This window comes from Sarcophilus harrisii, chromosome 4 (assembly GCF_902635505.1).
Source record: "Sarcophilus harrisii chromosome 4, mSarHar1.11, whole genome shotgun sequence".
Classification (NCBI taxonomy): Eukaryota; Metazoa; Chordata; class Mammalia; order Dasyuromorphia; family Dasyuridae; genus Sarcophilus; species Sarcophilus harrisii.
Genome location: NC_045429.1, coordinates 321,327,909 through 321,350,509, shown reverse-complemented (window position 1 = coordinate 321,350,509; position 22,601 = coordinate 321,327,909). Strand labels below are relative to the sequence as shown.

Here is a 22,601-nt window from a genome sequence, read left to right as displayed (position 1 = left end):
GCAGAGTGAAATGAACAGAACTGGGAAAACAATTTTAAAAAGGAACAATTCTGAACTCTAATCAATACAATGATCAGCTGTGATTCCAGAGCACAGATGATGCCATTCAATCCCTGGGACAAAATATGCAGAATGATGTAGCCCATATAGGTATTTGTTTTGTTTTTGTGTGGAGGGGTGTGTGTATTGAAAATAAATGCTTGATAATTGAAAAAAAAGTTTAATTTTTAAAAATGATAGAGGGAAGGCCAGAAAGAAGCACAAAGTAGGACAGCTTTCAAACTTATCAATTAAATTTATATCTTTAAAAAGAAAAGTAAGCTTTTTAAAATAAAGCCTTGTAGTTTCATACATAATCCTCTTTTTCTGTTCTATGTACATGAAAAGATTTATTTGATGATTGTTACATTCAGAATAAAAATTAATACATTTTTAAAAGAAAGACACAGGAGTGGATGACTCAGAGCACAGCTTTTGTAAATGTTTTGCTGGAGTTATGAATATAGCCGTAAAGGAGCATCCTTCTCATCCTTTCTAACCTGAGTTTCACTCTGGGGCTCTGGGGCAGATATGGAGCATTGTTACTTCAGAATAGCTCTATCCTGGGGTAGAGGGTTGGGAGGCACAGAACTCCCATGTTCTCATACAGGGTCACAGCCTAGCACTCTCATTAAAGGGGATCTGGAAAGGCTTCCTGGAAAAAGTGGGGTTTTAGCTGGTCACATGGAAAGACCAATTGGACAGTGAATACTTGGACTAAGCAGCGTACTTAGGAGTCTTGCATTCTCTTTGGTTAATCAACCAATAAATCATCATGCATTTATTAAGTTCTTGCTATTTTCCAGGCACTGTGCTAAGCCTTGGAGATACAAAGAAAGGGAGAAATAAAGGCAAGTTCCTGCCCTCATGGAGTTTATATTCTCTTTCTTTCTTTTCTTTTTCCTATTGAAGGTTTTTATTTTCAAAATATATGCAAGGATAATTTTTTCAACACTGATCTTTGAAAAACCTTGTGTTCCAGTTTTTCCCTCCCTTTCTCCAATTCTCTCCCCTAGATGGCATGTAATATGTTAAACATAGTAAAAATATAAGTTAAAACCAATACATGCACACATATTTATATAGTTATTTTGCTGCCCAAGAGAAATCCAATTAAATCGGAAAAAAATGAGAAAAAAACCAAAATGCAAATAAACAACAACAAAAAGAGTGAGAATGCTATGTTGTGATCCACACTCAGTTCCCACAGTCCTCTCTCTGGGTGTAGATGGCTCTCTTCATCACAAGATCATTGGAACTTGGTCTGAATCATCTCATTGTTGTAAAGAGCCACGTCCACCACAATTGATCATCGTATAGTCTTATTGTTGCCATATATAATGGTCTCCTGGTCCTGCTCATTTCACTTAGCATCAGTTCATGTAAGTCTCTCCAGGCCTTTCTGAAATCATCCTGCTGGTCATTTCTTATAGAACAATAATATTCCATATCATTCGTATCCCATAACTTATTCAGCCATTCTCCACCTGATGGGCATTCACTCAGTTTCCAGTTTCTGGCCACTACAAAGAGGGCTGCCACAAACATTTTGGCACATACAGGTCCCTTTCCCTTCTTTAGTATCTCTTTGGGATATAAGCCCAGTAGTAACACTTCTGGGTCAAAGGGTATGCACAGTTTGATAGCCCTTTGGACATAGTTCCAAATTGCAGAGCTTATATTCTAATGTGGGTCAAAATTGTGGACTGAATACAGACTTACAGACCCAGTTATTTTGATTGGATGGAGAGATCCCAGTTTTGGAAGTGACAGGTCCTCTATCCTTTCTCACAGATTTTCCTCACCTCAAAAGACAGAAAGAGGGAAGATGATGGGTCAGAGCCCAGGGTTCACTCAAAACTGCCTATTTACCTAAGGAATGTGGAGCAGTAAAAGCTTCTAATTTGTCTCCTATAAAAGCCCCATCCTGACTTCTTGGCTTTTTGTAAAAGCTACATCCTTGATTTTTCATCTGTCTCCTTCCCTAAATAACATAACCTAATAATAAAATAAAAATAAACATAATAAAAAAAATGACATAAATAAATAAATACCTTGCTAAAAGACATCCTGTCTTTTTACTTGAATGAAAAGACATCCTGGCTGCTCTCTTATCTGTACCTTGTTCTCTGCATGGAGGCTGTTTAGCCTGCAGACTGAAACTCCACATTTTCAGTATATAAAACTCTCTCAAATTTCTTCTAATTGCCAAACTCTCTTAATTTTGTATTTATGGTGTATTTTGTGACTATAAGAGAATCTTTGAATTCTTTCAAATTAACTATGAACCATGACTCTGGAACACTTCAGAAGTACACAGTGTGATGGGAGGTTCGACCTGGTGTCTAGTCCCAGTTGTAACTCTTCTGATCTAGAGTAAAAGACAGTAGTATGTTTTAGGGCCTTCACTGACCTCATCAATAAAATTATTCCTGTTCCGGTCTAAAGGCACTACAAGTATTGGATTCCTTGGATAAATAACTGTTGCTTCTAAGTTCCAGAGGTGCTAGAGAGGGGCAGCAGATGAAAACTAGTAGTCAGAAGGATGTCTCAAGCAGGGGTACCCACAATGTAGCTCTTTGCTCCTATTGTCCAATTTATAGACTTTTGAAAATACATTCCATAAAAGATAAGATGTTTGGATTAATAGGAAGAGGATTAAAAGGGAGGGAAAAGGTGAGGAGAGAGAAAATAAGGGAGGAATCCTGGGAGAGGAGAGGAGGGGAGTAGACTAAGTGGACAAAATAAGGGAGAGGAGTAGAAGTAAAGCAGAGGAGTCATCAGAGATAGAAAATTTTATATATATACATAATCATAATGATCATGAGTAGAATTTATTAGAAAAAAAGAAGAGGTAGCAATTATTTTCTGAAATTAAAGTTAAAATAGATTTAATCAAAAGAAAAAATAGGGAAACTACACTATATGTCAGCCATATTAATCAAGTTTGTTTTAGACTATTTAAAATAATTAGATAGTGTAAGGTTGAAATATTGCTGTGGTGTAGGAAATGACAAGTTTGTGGATTTAGAAAAATATGGAAAGACTTGGACTTTTGAAGGATGATGTTATCCATCATCAGAGAAACAGAAAACAAACAAGCATAATATGGCCTTATGTAGATGTACATGAATGTGTATATAAAAAAATATATATATATATAATTATAGACATCAGTGTACATGTATGTATGCTTATATGTATCTATATGTACATATATATAAGAGTAAGACATGTACATAAACATACATATCTGTATATATATTTGTGCTTAATTGTGTTCTTCTTGGGAGAGATGGGAGGGAGGAAAGGGGGAAAATAACAAAACAAAAACAAAAAAACAAAAGAAAATCTGCAAGAAAGCTAAGAAAAAGTGGACAGCTCTTAACACAATGTGTAATATTTATTATAAAAGCTTTCTTAAAATGAAAATTTATTGTCTCATATTTTGAATCCTCTCATGTTCTACTGTACACATGGCAATTTTTTTTCTTTTTTTGTTTTTTTTAACTTTGTTTTTTTCTTTTTATATTTTGCATTTAATTTTTAAATAAATAAATACATGGAAAACACATTCCATTCCAGGGCCAGAGTTAAGACAAATTGAGATTGTAGTTTAGCCAGCTAACAGTAATCACAGGTCATGGTTGCCAGGTGCTATGTCACGTTTAAGGACTTTCCCTTTTCCTGCCCATCTCTTCAAGTGTATGTTAAACAACTCTAATTAGAAAGGATTGTATACTTCCAAAGTGTGTTAAAGGTGTAAATGAGTGTAATACCAGTGCCTGCTTGTGTGTGGGGGTGACATTAAGATTCAGAGCAGATAGTTCTGCAAGTTTCTTCTTTGTCCCCTCCCTCCTCATAGCACCCTGCAGACACAATAACTATCTTGGCCTTGGAATAGAAGAAGTTTGTTAAAAGTGCTCTGGGGAAAGCTGGGTTTTGTTCCATATGAAAAAGAGATAGATGGTACAGGAATATATTTGTTTTTTTTCCCCACTTCATTTTTTAAAATAGTATTTTGTTTTTCCAAATACATATAAAGATATTTTTCAACATTCACTTTTGTAAAATTTTGTGTTTCAAATTTTTCTCCTTCCCTCTAAGACAGCAAGCAATCAGATTAAATAAAATATGTGCAATTCTTTTAAACATATTTTTATGTTTGTCATATTATGCAAGAAAAATCAGATCAAAAGGGGAAAAAAAAACACAAGAAAAAAAATAAGCAAACAACAACAACAAAAAAGGTGAAAATACAATGCTTCAATCCACCTTCAGTCTCCATAGTTCTCTCTCTGGATTCAAGTGACATTTTCCATGTGAAATTATATTTGTGATAGCTTAGCTCAGATAGGTATGGTTTTGGTTTTGCCAGCTTAATAGCTTAGACCTGGAAGTATTATCCTGATGGCCCTTGGTGGAGAAGAGAACAAAGTTAGGGACTTTTGATTAATGTGGAAGAGTAAGACTTTTTTCCCTATTGGAATCTTTTGACCAGAGAGGAATCTACAAGATTTAGGCTGTTCCATGTCTTTTCCTTGGGTTTTATCTTCTAGAAAGAGTGACAACCCTTACTGAAAGAGGGGAGCTGAAATTTAAGTTCTCATGGTCTTGGAGCCAGAGCTGAGCTACCTTTATCCCATTCTTCCAGAGTGCAGCCTCTTCCATGTGGATTATGTGGGAGCCTCTTTTTCTCCTTTTTACCTCTTGGGAAATCAGATGGCAGAAAGCAGGGAGAGAAGTGATTGCATGGGAGACAGCCAGGGAAAACACCCAGAGTCAGAAGATAAGAGTGTGAGAAATACCAGAGTCCAGTGTTATTGTGTCACAGTACAGGAGGGCAAAGAGTAAGAACACTGGGAAGGTGTGACTTGGGCTGTGGAGTGGGAAGCTCGGTGGCTCGGTGGATAGCGTGCCAGGCCTGGAATCAATCAAGGAAGACTCTTCCTGAGATAAAAACTGGCCTTGTCTCTGTACCTGGAAGATGAGGATGGTATGTGTAAAGTACTTAGTATAGTATCAGACACATAGTAGGAGGTTAATAAATGCTGTTTTTTCTCTCTCTCTTAAAAAAAATAATAGCTTTTATTTCAAAATATATTCATTCTTGCAAAGTCTTGTGTTCCAATTTTTTCTTCCTCCTCTCTCCCCTCTTCCTTAACAAGTAATCTATGTTAAATACATGCAGTTCTTTTATACATATTTCCTCATTTATCATGCTGCATAAGAAAAACCAGATCAAAAAGGAACAAAAAAATGAGAAAGAAAAACTAACCAACAAGCAAACAATAATAAATAAACAAAAGTGAAAATACTGTGTTGTAATCCAACATTCAGTCTCTGTAGTCCTCTCTCTGGATGCAGACTGCTCTTTCATCACAAGTCTATTGGAATTGGCCTGAATCACCTCATTGTTGAAAAGAACCCCGTCCATCTGGGTTGATCACATAATCTTCTTGTTCCGGTGTACAATGTTTTCTTGGTTCTATTCACTTCACTTAGCATCAGTTTATTTAAGTCTCTCCAAGTCTTTCTGAATTCAACAAATACTGTTTCTTATAGTTCAAAATGTAATAATAGATAAAATAACCAAAAAAAAAAAAAAAGTGGAAAAAAATAAATAAAAATTAATGCTTGTTTTTTCCTTCCAACCTTAGTTCTGGAACCATGAACTATGATCAAAACAACTCTGCCGTCCTAATATGGATATGTTTTGTATAATTTCGTATGTACAATAACATTGTATTTTTTTTTTTTTAAATCTCAGTGGTTGAGGGAGTGCATAGAGAGAAAAAACCTGGACCTAGAAGTGAAAATTAAATAAATAAACTGCTGTCGTTGCTCCTGGATGGGGTCCTCTTTTTCCCTTCTTGGTATAAATTTAACTTCTTGAATAACATTGCCTCTTTGGCTACTATTCCCTTTGGTTTTCTCCCATTGGAATAAGGGCAGCTAGTTTTGTATTTAATGATAATAATAATAACATATAAAAATGTAATTTTTATATTCACACATATTCTACATTTTCATATTGGAATGCATATTAGATACATATCTATACAGTTCTTATATAGAGATATGTATTTAGACATATAGCTATGAGCTCCTATACACAGATATGTACATACACACCTATAGAGTTCCTGAATATTCCTTTGTTTCTGTGTGTCCCTATGTGCATATTGCAGTTCTCTCTATGTCTGTGTCTGTGTATGTGCAATTGGTGCGGCTATAACTCCTAAAAGGCCTAGCGCAACTATTCGGCTTAAATTGCAGATTTCTGTGACACCCAGGACACCAGGGGTGCACAAAATCTCTTTATTCTCCATATTCACATTATTATATGGCCATGTATAGGATGATTTGGGGATACCGCTATCCCACCCTTTATGCTTGCGCTGTTATATAGGATAGTTTTTGGTACAGTGCGCATGTTATTAGAAATAACTCTGGGCCAGCCGTTTGGATGGAGCAGAAGCCCGGAAGTCATGAGGCCCTGAGTTCGAATCCGACCTCAGACACGTCCTAACTGTGACCCTTAACCCCGATTGCCAAAGAAAAAAGACTCTCATCCGCAGGGTCAGTTTTCCTTATCTCTGTCTGAGTCGGTTCTACCCCGTAACTGTCAGCTCACGTCTCGCACGTCTCGGGGAAGGCAAAGCCAGCCAGGCTCTCGGCAGGGGAACTAGACCCGCCCGCGCCGACGCCGCGCTGCGTCCGCAAAAAAGCGAGACTGGCGGAGGAGCGGTATTCAGTGCAAAAGGACGCACATTTCTTGCAATATGCATATGCAAGAAATGCATATGCAAAGAAATATATATGCATATATGCAAATATATGCATATATGCATATGCAAAGATTTCTTGCAAGATTTTGCAAGAAATATATATGCATATGCATATGCAAGAAAAATCCCCGGCTTCCTCCTCTAAAGCCGGGGGGCGGGACTAGGCGGCCCCCGGGGTCCTTTCTGACTGCCGTGGCCAAGCCGCGTCCCCACAAGCCCGGGCGCGCTCGTTCGCTAGGGGCCCGCCGGCCCGGCCGTCTAGGGGGAGAAGCGGGGCGGGATTCGGCGAGGGGGAGGAGCGCGAGCGCCCGCGGGATAGAATACAGACCAGACGGCTTCAGGCTCCCGGACGTTTCGGGGCGGGGCGGGGCCTCGCCGCTCGGGGCGGGGCCTCCGCCGCTCGGGGCGGGGCCTCGCCGCCCGGGGCGGGGCCTCGCTGCCGGGAGCGGGAGCGCGACGCTGTGGCTCCGCCCCGTGGCATGCTGGTGAGATTGGAGCGCCTTGCCTTGCCCGCGTCCTGTTCGCTTCTGTTTGCCGAGGGGAGAGCACCATGCCTATTTCTCGGGACCCCGAGGTCCGTGGGATCTTAGAAGAGGCCCGCGGGACCTTCCAGAAGGAGTTCGGGTCTGAGCCCACCCTGGCCGTGTCTGCCCCGGGCCGCGTCAACCTGATCGGGGAGCACACGGACTACAACGATGGCCTGGTGCTGCCCATGGTGAGGCTTCCGGAGGCCGGGCGGGGGGCGGGGGGTGGGCCCCGGGGGGGCCGCGAGCCTTGCAGACCGCTGCCCCTCCGGCCCCTTCTCTGAAAGTTTCTTAGGGAAGACTGCCGGCCCCGTTACCGTGGCTGGGGAGGCGCGGGGAAGGCCGCCCCTCGTGCTGCGGAGAAGCGCCCTCGGCGAGTTGGGCGACGACCCCTCTTTGCGCAGTTCTGGTGTGTGGGAGCTCCGGCGGGCGAGGGCCGGCGGGGCCTGTGACTGAGCCGGACCGTGGGGAAGGAAGGGGAGAGATTCCCGGGGAGACGGGAGCTTGCGGGCTGCTAGGGCGAGCCCCCTCCCTCGCCTTCTGTGGGCTTGTTTTTGTTTTTGGTTTTGGCTTTTTTTGCGCTGAGGCCATTGGGGTTAAGTGACTCGCCCAAGGTCACGGGGCTAGGCGGTGTTAAGGTCCTCCAGAGGTCAGGGCGGCGCTCTATGCACAGCGCCATCTAGCTGCCCCGCTGGGGGCTTTTCTTTTTAAAGGTCGGGATGAAACTCCTTCCGGCTCTGGCCGTCTCATACCTTAGAATAAAGTCTTTGTAAAAGTCCGAAAGGGGCGTGGGCCGGTTTCTGTTCCGGGGTGTGCGGCCCGTTTGGCGGAGGCCTTTGGGGTTAGGTGACTGGCCCAGGGTCGCCCGGGCCGGAAGGGGCTCGTTTGAACTTGGGCCTCCTGACTTCCGGCTGGGCACCATCGCCTGCCCCCCAGGCTCTCGCTTATCTCTGCCTCTGGAATACCTTGTGTCCCGGGAACTCCCCTTGAGGGGCCTGTGCTTTAGAACGGAAGGGAGGCCTTTCTTTGATTTGAGGCATGACCCAGAGGGCCTCCCTAACCCAAGGTCTTTAGGCTATCTCCTGTTGCTGTTTAACGAGGCACATGCTTAGGTCCAAGGTTATCCCTCCCCTGCTCGGAGATGCGGGCCCCTTTGCTCCCGCTTACAGTGCCCGAAGCCCCCGCTGCAGGGCAGAGTCCAGACCTGTGTTTGTTGTTGCCTTTGGCCTCATCCCCGCAGACCCAGGAGAGGCGGGGGAGGGGGAGCTGTTAGCGCCCCCACCCCCCCCATCAGTTCTTAGTTAACATGTTAATGATGTTTCTGGGGCCCGGCCCCTCCCCACGCCCACGGCCCGCCAGGTTCAGGCTCCCTGGCCGGAGGGGGAGGCCGGGGGCTGAGGCCTCTCTGTGCTTTCTCCCCCACAGGCTGTGGAGCTGATGACGGTGCTGGTGGGAACCCCACGGACGGACGGACTCATCTGTTTTGTGACCACCTCCAAGTACGCTGATGAGCCAAAACGGGTGCAGTTCCCAGTACCCACTGCAGAGAAGCCTCTGGAACCTGGGGAGCCTCGTTGGGCCAACTATGTGAAGGGGGTGATACAGCATTACCCAGGTCTGCGGCTGGGGGGAAGGAGGGAGATGGTTGCCTTAGGACGTCCGCTGTGAGACACACCGTTCACAATGCCCACTTATTAGGCAGGGGGGAGGGGGCTTTCCCAGATAGCGGGCCGTTCTCCTCGCCAGGGGCGTGGGCCGCCGCAGGTCTTTCACATGCCAGTCACCACTGCCTAACTAGTCCCATCTTTTGTCCCCTTATTCTTTCTCCCTAATTTTTTCTCTAGCAACTGGTCCTCTCCCTGGCTTCAACGCAGTGGTGGCCAGCTCAGTGCCTCTGGGGAGTGGGCTGTCTAGTTCTGCATCTCTGGAAGTGGCCACTTACACCTTCTTGCAACAGCTTTGTCCAGGTACCGTCAGGCCGCGGCTTCCTTGCCCTTTCTCACTAGGAATCCCCCTAATTACTGGAGAAACCTTGTTCTTACCTTGGCTCAAGGGAGGGGTTGGGAATATTTGCCTGAGCTCCCCGTTTTGGGGCTAGCTCTTCCCCTTGCACTCCTTTTCCTGCCCCTCTCCCCTGCACCAACACTAGACAAGGGATCCCTAGGACCTCCTTCCTTGCTTCTGTGTACCTTACTTAGCCCTGCTTTCCCCATTGCATCCATCTATGTACCATAGACTCTGGGACAGCAACCGAGCGTGCCCAGGTGTGCCAGAAGGCAGAGCACAGCTTTGCAGGGGTGCCCTGTGGCATCATGGACCAGATCATCTCAATGTATGGGCAGAAGGGCCACGCAGTGCTCATTGATTGCAGGTCAGGGACTTTGTTCCTCTTCCACACTCTGTCCTCCTGGTTTCCCCGCTGCTTCTCTCATCCTGGTGTTCTCACTGGGCCCCCAAAGGGCCTATCGGTGACTTTTCCTCTGCATCTAAGGCCGGATAGTGCCCCCTTAGATGGGAAAAAAATGGCCTTTTTTCTCCCCAGGTCCCTGGAGACGCGTCCTGTGCCCGTGTCAGACCCAGGGATCGTGTTTCTCATTACCAACTCTAATGTCCGTCATTCCCTCGCTTCTTCCGAGTACCCTATCCGGCGCAGTCAGTGTGAATCGGCTGCCAAGGCACTGGGCAAGAAGAGTTTGCGAGAAGTAGACATAGACTATCTCGAGGGTAAGAACCAGGTGTTTTTGGGGAAAGGAGCTTCCCTCCTGAGCACCACTTACCCCTTGTCCTCCTGAAAACACTTAAGGGCCCTTTTCCTAATTGCTGATCAGACACTGGGGAAGGGGATTGGCTCCCTTCTTCAGGGTACCCCATGCACTTGAGGATTTGCTGAGTTCTGTTTCCTCTTAGCTAAGAAGGAGACACTGACCAAGGAGCAATATCGGCGGGCCCGGCACGTCGTGAGTGAGATTCAGCGTACCTCGGAAGCTGTCGTTGCTTTGAGCGCAAGTAACTACCAAGCTTTTGGCCAACTCATGGTAGAAAGCCATAACTCGCTCAGGTAGGACTGGGAGGCTTCCCACATCCAGCCTGGCCAGTTTCCCTGAGCCTGGGCTCTCCCTGGCTCCTTCTCCCAATCTCAGGTAACTTGTGCCTTTTCCAGGGATGACTTTGAGGTGAGCTGCCCTGAACTGGACCAATTGGTGATGCTAGCCCTCTCGGTACCTGGGGTGTATGGCAGTCGAATGACTGGGGGTGGCTTTGGTGGATGTACGATCACCCTCCTGGATGCTGAGGAAGTCTCCAGAACCATGCAGCATATCCAGGTAGGTGGCCCTTTGGGGTTGGGGAACTGGAGAAACAGGCTCTGGGCTCTTGTACTCAGGCCCATTTTCTTCTGCAGGAACACTACAAAGGGACTGTTACCTTTTACGTCTCAAAAGCAGCTAATGGAGCTAAAGTGCAGCCTCTCTGAAGAGTTCAACACCTCAGATCCAGGAGGACCTTTCCCTGGGTGGGTGAATTAGGGCAGAAGCCATCTGTGTATGAACCATTAAATTGCAAATAAATGTCCACAACTTTGAGTGTTTTATGTTGGGAAAGCAATTGAGGGATGGGAGAGGGCATGCTATCAAATGATGGGCTCCTCTACTCCCAGGGGGCTGCCATCTTGTTGGGTCCTGAAGCCATGACGATGGAAGAACCAATTGGTAGCAAAAACATTTATTATTAAGTGGCAAGATGAAGATTAGAGGCCCCCCTCTAATCAGCTATTTGGTTACAGATTGGGTTTGGAGTTGCAGGCCAGACCTGTTGGATCTCCCCTCATCTCTCCTCCCTCCCCCGGGAGTCTGTACCCCCACTTTGCCCCCTCGAGGATAATCAGGGTTGGGTTGGCAAAGAGCAATGATTGCCTCACTCTTTTGGAAGTGCTACAGGCTGGTTTAGGGGAAAGAAAAAAGAATGGGGGGAGGTGCACTGGCACCTAAGGACCTCTCATGTTTGGAAAAACTGGCGCTCGAGCTGCTTGGTCAGGGTCCCGCTAGACGTCAGTGTTCGGCTCACATATTCCTGCGTCACCTGACGAGTGAGGGAGCCTCCGGCCTCAAGCTGCTGGGTCCCTAGGACCAGTCCGTCTACAGAGGACAAGCGGAGGTGGAGGTGAGCACTCCCGGCCTCTCCCCTGTGCTCGCTGCGTCCCCCAGCCAAAAAGAACCAGTCCTGGCCAGGTGCAGCCCTCCCCCAGATACCTGCCTCACCTGCTAAGAAGGGCTTGGTGATGCTGGAATGGGTTGAAGTGGTGATGCTGCTATACTCTCTGGGAAACTGAGCTGCCTCCTGCTGAAGCCCAAAGTGCCCTCCCAGCTGTGGAAAGGGACCTGGAACAGAGACAGTGGGGGAGGTCAGGGGGAGGTAAGAAGGGTGTTTGGGGCTCAGCAGACCAGGCAGAGAGGCAGATCTGGGGGTGTCCTCGACCTACCTCCGTTCTGAGATTCAATAGTGATGATGCCCTCACGCTCTGGCCCAAAACCTTGCGTTGTCTTTGCCTGGACTTTGAATTTGTAAGGCACGTTTTCACTCAGACCAGGCACTGTCAGCCGGTTCTCCAGGTGGTCGCCTTCCACCTGGAAGGTAGTGGATGGGCCTGAAGAGAGGTGATCAAGAGCAAGGTTAGGAGCTCCCCCACTTCTCAGATGTCCCCTCCTCCCCTATTCCCATTTCCTAGAATCCCTCCTTTTTTTCTTGAAGAGCTTATAAGTCTAGAAAAAGTTTGGGAATTTTGGAGCCATAGACATCTACCTCCATGAGCCATCTCACAGGTCACCAGGTACCCCAGAATGTCCCCATTGGGTCGGCGAGGTCGTTCCCAGCTCATCTGCAGTGAGTCCGGACTTAAGGCTGTGAAGACCAAGGGGCCTGGGGCACTGGGAGTGCTCAGAGTGTAGGGTGAACCTGAAGTGGGAAGGGGGTGAGATTCAATCAGTAAACAGAAAGGAGTAAGAGAGGGAGTAAAGAATCATGCTTAGTCAAGCCCAAGTTAGCTTCCCAAGCAAAAATGGGGCAGGAAGGTTGGTCTCACCTGGCAGAGGAGAGAGTGGACTTTCAGGGTGCACCTGGGACTCAATGGTGATGACACCCTCACGCTCTGGACCCCAGCCTTCCTGGCTCTGGGCCCGGACCCGGAAGATGTAGGAGTGATTAGGCAGGAGGTCTTCCACAACCACAGAGGTCTGGTGAGGGTCGTTGATGTGTAGCCTGTGCAGCTCACCTTGGAGAGGGAATGAACAAAGGGAGTGGGTCTCCACCTACTTCAGGATCCGAGACCAAGTGATGGAATGTTTTTCTCCCAGTTCTTTTCACTTTGTGACATGCTACCTAAAAGATGGAACCTAAGATTTTTATTTGTGAGCAAGTGGGTTGAAATTACTGGGGTGGTACTGGATCCAATGAGGACCCTTGAAATACAAAATGAGAAGAAAAAGGAAAGAATAGGACTGGAAGAGGGAAAGGAAGGAAGACCAACAGGTCTTGGGTAGAAATGGGAAGGAATAGGGCTGCCTTGGAGAATTTTTGGAGACTTTTTTTTCTGAAATCTGCAAATGGAGAATTCATTTCATTCTTCCCATCAATTTCTATGCTTAGCTCTGGAGCTTGCTGGTAGAAAGAAAAGTAAGGTACAGTCTGTCTACTCTCATCACCATTTTGTTTCCTTTGTGGGTATTTGTGCCCAATCTGTGGCAGAGCATTCCAAGCTTCTGTTGGTCTGATCACACTGTAATTTGACTCTAACATTAGTGATGTCATTTTGGCTCTCTGAGAACAAAGGACAACCACCAGCCATAGAACTTCATTAAAGCATTATGAAATCCAGGTTGAGAAATAAGGAGCTAATCTTACTATCTTTTGGCACATGTTCCCCAGAGCTGTACCTGGGGGATTCTTAGAATTACAGAATTTCAACAGTTGTCAGTTCTGTCACATTCCTGACCAGGAGTGTAAAGTGAATATTTCCATGAGGAATCTTACTACCAAGGATTGTTATCTTGAATATTTAATTTCCTCACCTGATCCCAGCCCTTAGGGCTTCAGTAGAAGTCCTCCAGGAGGTATCTGTTTATTGCCTGGCAATTTGTGGTCCAAATTGCCAGCCCTTTGATCTGATTAGGAGCCATTAAATTTAATCTTTACCCCACCTGTGTACACTCATATAGATCAGCTTGAGGCATTAAAATATATCCATCCTACACTTAACTCGGTCTGGCTGTGTGACCCTGGGTAAGTCACTTAACTCCAATTGTCTCAGCAAAAAAAAAAAAAACCAAAACCCTCCAAAAGTCCATCCTATAGGGTGGCTCTAGGAGTCCAATAGGGTCCCGTTGGGGGACCCTTACCTCCACTCAGCAGCTGGTACTCCATGCTGTAGCCTTGCAGGGCTCGATCACATTGTGGCTCCTGCCAGCTTACTTTGAGGGATGTTGGTCCCAAGGCCGAGAATACCAGGCGGGTGGGGGTGTCAGGTACCCCAGACGGCAGACGGGATTCTGGAGGAAGGAGAAATGGAGGGTAGGATGGGGAGTTGGGCAGGCTGGAGTTTGGAGTCAGCTCCTGTAGGAGACCCCCTCATTGCCACGGTGGGCTAGGATCCTGAAAGCATCCTGCACCTGTGACCCCTCCAGGGTGGCTCATTCGCCTAATTAATAACGCCTTCTAAAGGAATTTGGAACTTGTGCTTGCCCACCAGTCTGTGCCCCCTCCCTCTAGGCCGCTTTCCCAAAGTGGGATGACCACTAAGGAAGGCCCCCCTCCCCTTCTTCCTTAGGAAAGAGCTATCAGAGTGTCATTAGGCTGGCAGCACAAGCAGGAAGTGAAGGGTTAGCTGCTCTGGTGGGCTCAGCATGAAGTCTGCGAATGAAATGAGGGGGTTGGAACGAGCAGATGGGGCACAGCAACCAGTGTGCTACAGGACGGACCGCTGCGCCTCTACCTGGGCCCCAGTGTGCTGCTGGTCTGCTCAGAATTACAGAATCCTGAAAGCCACTGTAGGAATGGACAACCTTCACCCGGACTCGGTCCTTGGGCACAGAAACCCGAGCCCCGCTCCCCCCATCTTCCTGAATGGGAGGGAGGCCTAAGATGGATAAAATGGAGAGAGTGAGTAGTCGGGGCAGCATCCGGCCGCTGTGTCAGGCCTGTGGAAATCTAGAAAAACAGGATTAACAGGAGGACTGACGGCGCCCAAATGAGCGCTTGCCCCTCCCTCGCCCCGCAGTCCGTCCTGGGTACTCACCGTAGGAAGAGACGGAGGCCAGTGTGGAGTAGTCTCGGGGGAGGGTTGCCGAGTGCTCTGTGCGAGTCAGGGAATGGTAGTCTTGGGTGAGAGTAGAAGAAGTGCTTAGTATTCGGTGTTGTGGGTGGGGGCTCAGATGGGTACCGTAGTTGGATGTGGTGGTGGTCATCCTGTGCAGTGAGTTAGCACTGCCCGGGAAAACGAAGTCCAGCCTCCCATTCAGTAAGTGCTCTGTGAAGGGAGGGCAGGGGACCATCAGGCAGTCCAGCTCGGGACTGGGAAAGTCATTTCAGAACTCATTTGGCCCAATCCTCCTTATTTTACTGATAAAGAAACTGAAGCCCCCCCCCTCCCCCAACCCAATCTTGCCCAGATCTGGCTCCACACTAGGGGATCTTTCCCGTCCAACAATGTCTCAGCCCAATCTTTCACCTGGATGAACTTCCAGGTTGTAAAAACCTAGAGCTGATTCAGGTCAGATTATTCTCACTTGGGCATGGGGGAAAGGACAGGGAAAAGCAGAGAACCAGATTGCTGGGAGTTTTTGCCCCAAACCCAGTTTTCCTGGAATAACCTGACCTTCCCTAGGAGCCCGTGGGGTTCTGATTTGCTTTGTGTTTTCGATAAATTCCCCTCCCAGGGAGCCTGGTTCAGGTAAGCTGCCCACTCTCCTCTGGCGGCTCCTGAACCATTCTGTGAAGCCCTGGAAAGAAGGCTTTCATTCGAGCAGAAAGGGCTGGCAGCGACTTCAGGAAGTCTTGCCTTGGTAGCTCTGGGACTTAGAGATCAGCTTTTCTCATGAGCCAGTCTTTGGTCTTCCCCCACACCAGCCCTGTTCCATCACCCAGAATACTGTGACCATTCTGTCTGGGGACAGGGAGTGGACGTGTGTGTATCTATGTTTTGTGGGTATGTGCGGGCACTGCCAGCTGTGCCAGCTTGTCCATCACATTACAGTGTCAAGGGAAGAGGAAGTGGGGCAGTTGTTTAAGGAGCAAAAGTCATGTGTGCCTGACTCGGACAGCAGGGCAAGGGCTTCCTCTGTCACCTGCTGGGGGGTGGGGGGTCCCCCTTCGGGGGAGGCTGCCTCCTGGGTTGCTATAATCCTGGGGCAGGATGAGCTCCTCAGCCTCAGAGGAGAGCCCGCTGCTGCTGGACAGGCGGGGGATGAATTCTGGGGGCAGCTGCCACGTGATCTGCCGGAAATTCAGGTTCTCCCCTGGCAGTGGCTCGAACTTCCAGCAGGAGCCTTGGGAACAATGAAGGGGCAGGTTGACACTGCCCCCCAGGATGAAAATAGATCTGGATTGATAGAAGTGGTGACCTATAACTTCTTGTCGAATTGGATCAGAATTAGCTGCCTATGGTGGTTGGACAATTAGTATCTGAGCCATCCGCCCATCATTTGGAAGGAAAATGCAAGGGGTTTCTACATTTGATTGTTGATATGAAGAGAAAAGGTCTTTTGGCAAAGAATAGCACCAAAAGGACCTCGCAAAAGGATAGACAAAAGATTGAGAGTGTTTTCCCCTCCGTTTGGGACCAGAGTCCTGGAATATTGTAGCTGTGGGAGTGAAGAAATAGGCCAAGAGAGGGAAATTACGTAGAGTCACACAGCTAGTTATTATTAGAGTTGGGATTGGAATTCTCTATCCCAAACTGGGGCTCTCCACCATTGAACCCCAGTTTCTTAAAACAGGTCAGCCGTCTTCTTTGGCTCAAATCCCTCCCCATAAAGCTAAGCAATGCTTATGGAACCTCCTTACAAGGACAGAGGAAGTTGATGGTGGTCCTGCATATTGGCAATAGCACTTTATTCTCTTAAAAATCCTTTCAAATCTATTTTTCTCCATGTGGTGGACAGGAGAGATGTTACAGATGTTGGAATCCTCCCAGAGATAAAGTAATCTTATTTAGAAATCACACTAGGAATTAGAAGTGATGTCAAGAGTGGATCTTTTTGCCACTTCTGGCAGACAGGAAAAAAAGGGACAAGAGGAAGGCAGAAAAGAGAAAGAAAAAGTTGTCTATGGGAGTGAGACTGAGAGCCGTCTCAGATCCTGCTAGGAATAAAAGACTCTGGCTCCACTCCCGAGGATCCCAGAGCCCTTCCCGCTAAGAGCCTGGAGAGATGTCCAGTTAGAACTCGAGGCAAGTTGGGAAGTCTGTTTTCCTGCCAGCTAGGGCAGAGGGACTTTTGCTGTGTTTCCCTCAGCTACTCCTGCTTTGGCTACTGGTGAATCTGAGGGTGACAGGCAGGTGTTCTCCCTGAATGAATCCCAGGGCCCTTCTACCAGTCCCTTAAGACTGTGTGTGCTTCCTCTGTTTCCAAATACATACAGCCCACTGTCCATTTATGGGATGGGACACTCTGGTCCCGTGACAGCTCATGAAGGGTTGGAAGAATGACCAAAAATCGGGCGCTGTCCTCCCAGTTCCCTCCCTCTTCCATCTGTCTGCCCTCCTTTGTCCAAGAGTCTCCCCACTGGGATCTCCCTCTCCCCGCCCTTGCTTTCCAAGCTCAATGTACCTGTGTCATCAGAGACACTGGGTCTCTGGCTGCTGGCAGGGGAACGCAGGACATCATCGCTGTACATGAGGAAGCTATCGTAGTCTTCCCCACCTTGGGCGTCCACGATGGGGATGTCTGGGATGATGGGGACTAGAGATGGGAGGGGGAAGAAGTGAGCTGGGGTCGATCCTGATATCCCTTTCTCCCTCTTGGCCTCCCGACCTAGGCCAGATACTCACTGGACATGGGCCGTTTGGGTTGGGTGGCAAGATTGATGATGGCTTCTCTCTCTGGCCCCCAGCCTGCCCCATTGCGGGCCTTTACTGTATAGCGATAGGGCTGTGATTCTCGAAGGTTCTCAATCAACAATGTCCGCTTCTTGGGTGTATCCACCAGTACTTTTTTCATGGGCCCGATGGGTTCTAGGACAAGAAAGAGAACATCATGCTTTGAATCTTGTCTTAGTTCTTTTTTTTTAATTAAAAATTTTTTTTTGGTCTTAGTTCTAACATAAACTAACTAGGGGACCTCAAAAAAGTAATTTCAGCTCTTTGGGTGTCCATTTCCTCCTGTATGGTAATGGAGTGAATAAATGCTGATTTTGCAAAAATACCTCCTTCCCTTTCCTTTACACACACACCCTATGTGTATTGTCCTTCCTCATTTGAATGTAAGTTCCTTCAGAGCAGGGATTATCTTATTTGTATTTATATATATTTAGCATAGTGCCAAATATATAGGAAGCACTTAATAAATGCTTGTTCTGTCTGTTTCTATATATGTATCTATCCATGTCTATATTTGTTTGTTTATTAGGAATGTGAAGATAGAATTAAATGAGATTAAAAATCCAATATAAAAACAAAGGGCACTTGATTACAGTCACGCTCAGTTTTTACTTGATTCTTCATGAATTTTCGTGATATCCTTGTGTAGGGAACAGGCTAATTAATCTTCTCTGTATTGTTCCAATTTTAATGTATGTGCTGCTAAAGCAAACACTTGATGCATTCATCACATCACCTATAAAATTTCATACCAGCTTCCTTATGGCTTTTCCTTCCCCTCTATGAATCTCACTTTTTTCTGCTCAGGTGTGGTTCAGTGTAATAGTACTTGACCGTAGATATGTGACCAAGCAGAGTCAAATGTACTGTAAACTAATAAGAAAACAATTACAGGGAATACATTTCGCTCTCTCAGCCCTATGATTTCTGGATTATAAATTAGTCAGGATTAACTGTAGCATCGCACTCTCCATAGAGCAGAAAGCTAGACACGCCGCTGCCATTAGATTCTTGGAAGTTTCAGCTTCTACTCTTTTTCCTTCTCTCCCTTCCTATAGCTGCGTATTGAGAGGACCGCCGTTCTTCCTGCAGGGCCTTGGGTAGTGGAAGCTGGCACTACTGGTAGTGGAAGAAGAGGGACAGGGACACAGAATCCTTACTGTTCTCCTCGTTGACTAATCCGTAGCAGACCTCATAGGCTGTGATCTCCCCATTGGTCTCAGCTGGCTCGGCCCAGCTTAGCTGGGTGACAGTGGAGGAAACAACGTTGAAGGCCAGGCGTCCAGGTTCACTGGGGACTGTGGGGGAAGCAGTCAGTGGTGGGAAAAGGAGCAGGGATCCCTAGAGGAGAGCATCCCTGAGAATGTGGTGGGTGAAGACAGAAGGGCCGGAACTTCCGAGGGTGGGTACCAAGGGGAGTCATGGAGATGAGGATGGGAGGAATTTACTCTTGCTTTTGGGCAAGAGACAAGAGAGTTACTAAGGAACAGGCTAGGCAAAGAAGAGGAAATTGCAGGGAAATTGCCCATCAATTGGGAAATGACTAAATACATTGTGGCATATGATAAATGCTGTGAAACTATTGTGAAATGATAAGCCCAATGATCTTAGAAAACCATAGAAATAATGAGCAGAACCAAGAGAGCATTGTATATAGTAACAGCAATATTGTTTTAAGGACTTAGAGAATTGTGCACTATATTGGATTTCTTGATGTCTTGGGAAGAGGGGAGAGAAGAGAGGAAAATTTGGAACACAAAATTTTGCAAAGGTGAATGTCGAAAACTATTTTTACATGTATTTGGAAAAATAAAATACTATTTTAAAAAAAGAGAAAAATCCATGGACAATATGGTTCATGGGGTCACAAAGAAAAAAAAAAGGACTTTGAATGAATAAGTTATTTTGACTCTTATAAAAACCCAAATTAGCCATAAAGGGCACTATCTAAAGCAGAAAAAGAACTGATAAACAGAATTATGTGAGGAATAATTTAAATAGATATACTTATTTATGTCTAATGGTGGTCATCTCTAGGCAGGGGAGCAGGTGAGGAGGAAAGAAAAAAGAAATTTATATGATATTTTGTTGTATAAAAGGAATAACAAGTTGCACACAGTTTTCCTATGTAATCATCTTTGTTATTATATTTGTTATGGAAATGTTTATTTTATTCTATATATTAAAAATAAAAGTTTTTTATTTTTAAAGGAGCAACCTTGGTAGAGAGTCTGGGAAAGACTTACCTTCCTCATGGGTACGACAGGATACCAGGGGACTATAAGGTCCCTCACCCGATGGCCCATAAGCACAGACCTTCATTTCATAGTCACAATATGGGTATAGGTTGGTGAGCTCCACTGAGGGTACTTTGCAATCAAGGTACCGAGCCTCAGATTCAGGATCACCCTGTATCCAGTATTTTACCTGTACCCAAAGTAAAAGATGTCAGAAGGAAAAGGACCTTCTCTTGGATTATCATACATAGTGGCTTATGTATAAAAGGCCATACATAAGGAAAGAGCCCAGGACAATCCATCAGTCAATCAATCAAACATTTGTTAAGTACCTACTCTGTGCTAGGTACTATGCTAAGTGCTTATACATTTCCCCAAGGAATTCACAGTCCCCTATGGGACTTCTATAGAAGACAACAGGGCAGGGCTTTAAAAATGTGGGGCAGACAGTAGCTTGGAAAAGGAAGCACAGAAATGGAAGAAAACAACTCCTTTAAAAATGAATTTGGTAAAATGGAAAAAGAAAAAAAACTTCTTTAAAAACTAAGATTGGCAAAATGAAAAAAAGAAAATAGTTTAAAAAATAGAACTGATGAAATGGAAAAAAAAATCCACTGAACAAAACAATTCCTTTAAAAGCACAATTGGCTAAATGATTTGGAAATAGGAGATAAAACAGCTAACTGAAGAAAATTCACTAAAAATTAGAATTGGGCAAATGGAAGTAAATGACTTAATGAGATATCAAGAATCAGTCAAACAAAAATATGAACAAAAATGCTCACTCAAAAGTGCTTCAATTGAAAGCAAGTTAAAATAGTCACAGGACCATACATTTAGAGATCATCTAATCTAAACTCCTTATTTTATAGATGAGGAAAACAGAGGCCCAGACATGTAAAACCATCTATTTTAAGCCAGAATGGTTAGCCAGTAATTGACACAAAAGGCAGCTAGATGGCGGAATCTTCTTCCTTACCCTATATCCAGATGGCTTGCCAGGAGGTGGTATCCAATTGAAATGGATCCTACGGGAACCAACGGCCTTGGCATTGGCGTTCTGGGGGGCACCTGGTTCAGCCGGGGTGGAATATGAGGAAGACGTCTGTCCAATGAAGTCCTTATCCAGACTTTCTGCAGTGAATGGGAAAAGACATTAAGCACAAAGCACCTAGAACTGGATCATTTCTGTGCCACTAGTGGGAGCCAGACACTCAATCTATGACCCTACTGGGCAAGTTAGGACGGATTTGTCTGAGGACTCTGGGGGCCCGTTGAGGTTTTGGATTTTGTTCTTCAGTAAGGAGAGGCTCTCCATGTCAGACAGAATCTCAAGATCCCTACCACCTGCAGAGTCCCTAAGATTTCAAGATGATAATAAGCAAATTTTGTTTTTAGCTCCTTTATTCCATAGTTCTGATGGCTTTCCCTCCATTACTCAGGACTTCCCAGTTTTTTCCACCTTTCTCTAGGGTCTCAAACCTCCTTAGTCACAGGGCATAAAGGTATTCAGAAGTAAAAATGGCTTAATGTATTGCTCCTTCCTTTAAAAGGGGGAGGGGATCAAAGCCCCAAGAGTGGTATTTCAGGCATTTTCAATAGAAATTTGGGTAAAATCCCCAAATTATTCCTCCATCCAGGCAGGGTCTTCCCCAGAGCTTCCCTGTCTATCCCTTCATCATTTCAATTACCGATGAGGACTGTGGCAGAGTGCTGCTCGCCCAGCCGAGCGCCATACTTGGGATTGGTTAGATGGATGTGGAAACGTCGGGATTGATGGCCCAAAAGGAGGGAGTCCATTTCCTGTAGATCCAGCAATTTCACTTGCAGCTCCTTCTTTGTCTCCCCTGGCTGGAAGAGCAGATCTCCTTCCACAGGGATGTAGTCCTGGGGGAAAAGTAGGGTTAGATGCATAGTAAAAACTAACATTGGGACTGTGGGCACATGGGGAACAGGAGAAATCACAGAACCACCCAGAGACACTCATCCAATCACACCCAGAGATGTCTGAGTGCAGTCACAGTCATACATAGTGCCTGTCGCCTCTGCTCTTGCTATGGTGCTCAACTTCACTCTAAATGTTCTTTCTAACGTTGTTTCTTAATGATGGTGAGATCTCTATTGGCAACAGGGATTCTCTTAAATAAGTATTTGAAAACACATACATAGGAAAAGTATACCATAAATTTGGTGAAAGGGAAAAAGAAAACAACTTCTTTAAAAACTAGGATTGACCAATTCTCCCTGTGCAACAAGAAAACTGTTTGGAACTGCACACATACATTGTATCTAGGATATACTAGGACATATTCAACATATATAGGACTGCTTGCCATCTAGGGGAGGGGGTGGAGGGTGGGAGGGAAAAATCGGAACAGAAGTGAGTGCAAGGGATAATGTTGTAAAAAAATTACCCTGGCATGGATTCTGTCGATAAAAAGTTACTATAATAATAATAATAAAAAAGAAAGATTAAAAAAAAAAAGAAAAAAAAACTAGGATTGGCAAAATGAAAAAAAAGCAAACAACTTAAAAAATAGAATTGACGAAATGGCACATGTCTCACTATCTCATGAACAAGGCCTGCTGTAACAAAGTTCTTACCCGGTTGGCCCGAGCTGTATTATCCTGTGTTCGGTAGGACACTTGACACTTGCCACTGTCCATGACGCGTCTGGTAACAGGAATCCGGGCTACCTGGTCCATGTGGTTGAAGGAATACTCTGGCTGATCAAATGATACTATCCCGCTGGCTGCAAGAAACCATGGCAGTGGGTATGGGCCAGGGGAGGTCTCAACCTTCCTTTACCCTTTCTTGGGTCATGGGAGGAACCCCCTCATTTGTATCTCCTAACCTCATTCCTGAAACCCCATGGGCAACCACAGAAAAAACATCATCATTCCCATCAAAATGAGAAGAGTGAGA

The 22,601-nt window shown here is 45.8% G+C and overlaps 2 protein-coding genes and 1 non-coding gene across 8 annotated transcripts in view; 1 reads left to right on the top strand and 2 right to left on the bottom strand.

Moving 5' to 3' along the window:
* The first annotated feature begins 7,260 nt into the window (after positions 1–7,260).
* GALK1 (galactokinase 1) lies at positions 7,261–10,935 on the top strand. Of its 2 annotated transcripts, none has more exons than XM_031965823.1 (8): positions 7,261–7,545; positions 8,780–8,969; positions 9,199–9,321; positions 9,590–9,725; positions 9,897–10,078; positions 10,262–10,412; positions 10,515–10,677; positions 10,755–10,935. In XM_031965823.1, the coding sequence occupies exons 1-8, from the start codon at positions 7,381–7,383 to the stop codon at positions 10,824–10,826; spliced, it is 1,182 nt and encodes a 393-aa protein (XP_031821683.1). In that variant the 5' UTR covers positions 7,261–7,380; the 3' UTR covers positions 10,827–10,935. The 2 variants fall into 2 exon arrangements, with proteins under 2 accessions (XP_031821683.1, XP_031821684.1); XM_031965824.1 differs by lacking the exon at positions 7,261–7,545 and adding an exon at positions 8,296–8,420.
* Positions 10,936–11,058: 123 nt separating this feature from the next.
* ITGB4 (integrin subunit beta 4) overlaps positions 11,059–22,601 on the bottom strand; it is a 43,526-nt gene continuing 31,983 nt past the window's right edge. For 2 of the 5 annotated variants that reach the window (XM_031965820.1, XM_031965819.1), the window contains exons 26-41: positions 22,280–22,428; positions 21,367–21,562; positions 20,655–20,809; positions 19,685–19,865; positions 18,599–18,736; positions 17,391–17,573; positions 17,170–17,301; positions 15,688–15,888; positions 14,640–14,870; positions 14,337–14,480; positions 13,744–13,893; positions 12,432–12,620; positions 12,152–12,304; positions 11,832–11,996; positions 11,611–11,730; positions 11,059–11,487 (exon numbers count right to left, since the gene is read on the bottom strand). In XM_031965820.1, coding sequence (XP_031821680.1) covers positions 11,348–11,487; positions 11,611–11,730; positions 11,832–11,996; positions 12,152–12,304; positions 12,432–12,620; positions 13,744–13,893; positions 14,337–14,480; positions 14,640–14,870; positions 15,688–15,888; positions 17,170–17,301; positions 17,391–17,573; positions 18,599–18,736; positions 19,685–19,865; positions 20,655–20,809; positions 21,367–21,562; positions 22,280–22,428 — 2,627 coding nt within the window. In that variant the 3' untranslated portion in view covers positions 11,059–11,347. The remainder of the gene's footprint in view (positions 11,488–11,610; positions 11,731–11,831; positions 11,997–12,151; positions 12,305–12,431; positions 12,621–13,743; positions 13,894–14,336; positions 14,481–14,639; positions 14,871–15,687; positions 15,889–17,169; positions 17,302–17,390; positions 17,574–18,598; positions 18,737–19,684; positions 19,866–20,654; positions 20,810–21,366; positions 21,563–22,279; positions 22,429–22,601) is intronic. The other 3 variants (XM_023502537.2, XM_031965821.1, XM_031965822.1) reach the window with 3 other exon arrangements.
* Positions 18,043–18,153, bottom strand: LOC111720542. Its single transcript, XR_002770187.1, has one exon. It is a non-coding gene; the product is annotated as a U6 spliceosomal RNA (small nuclear RNA).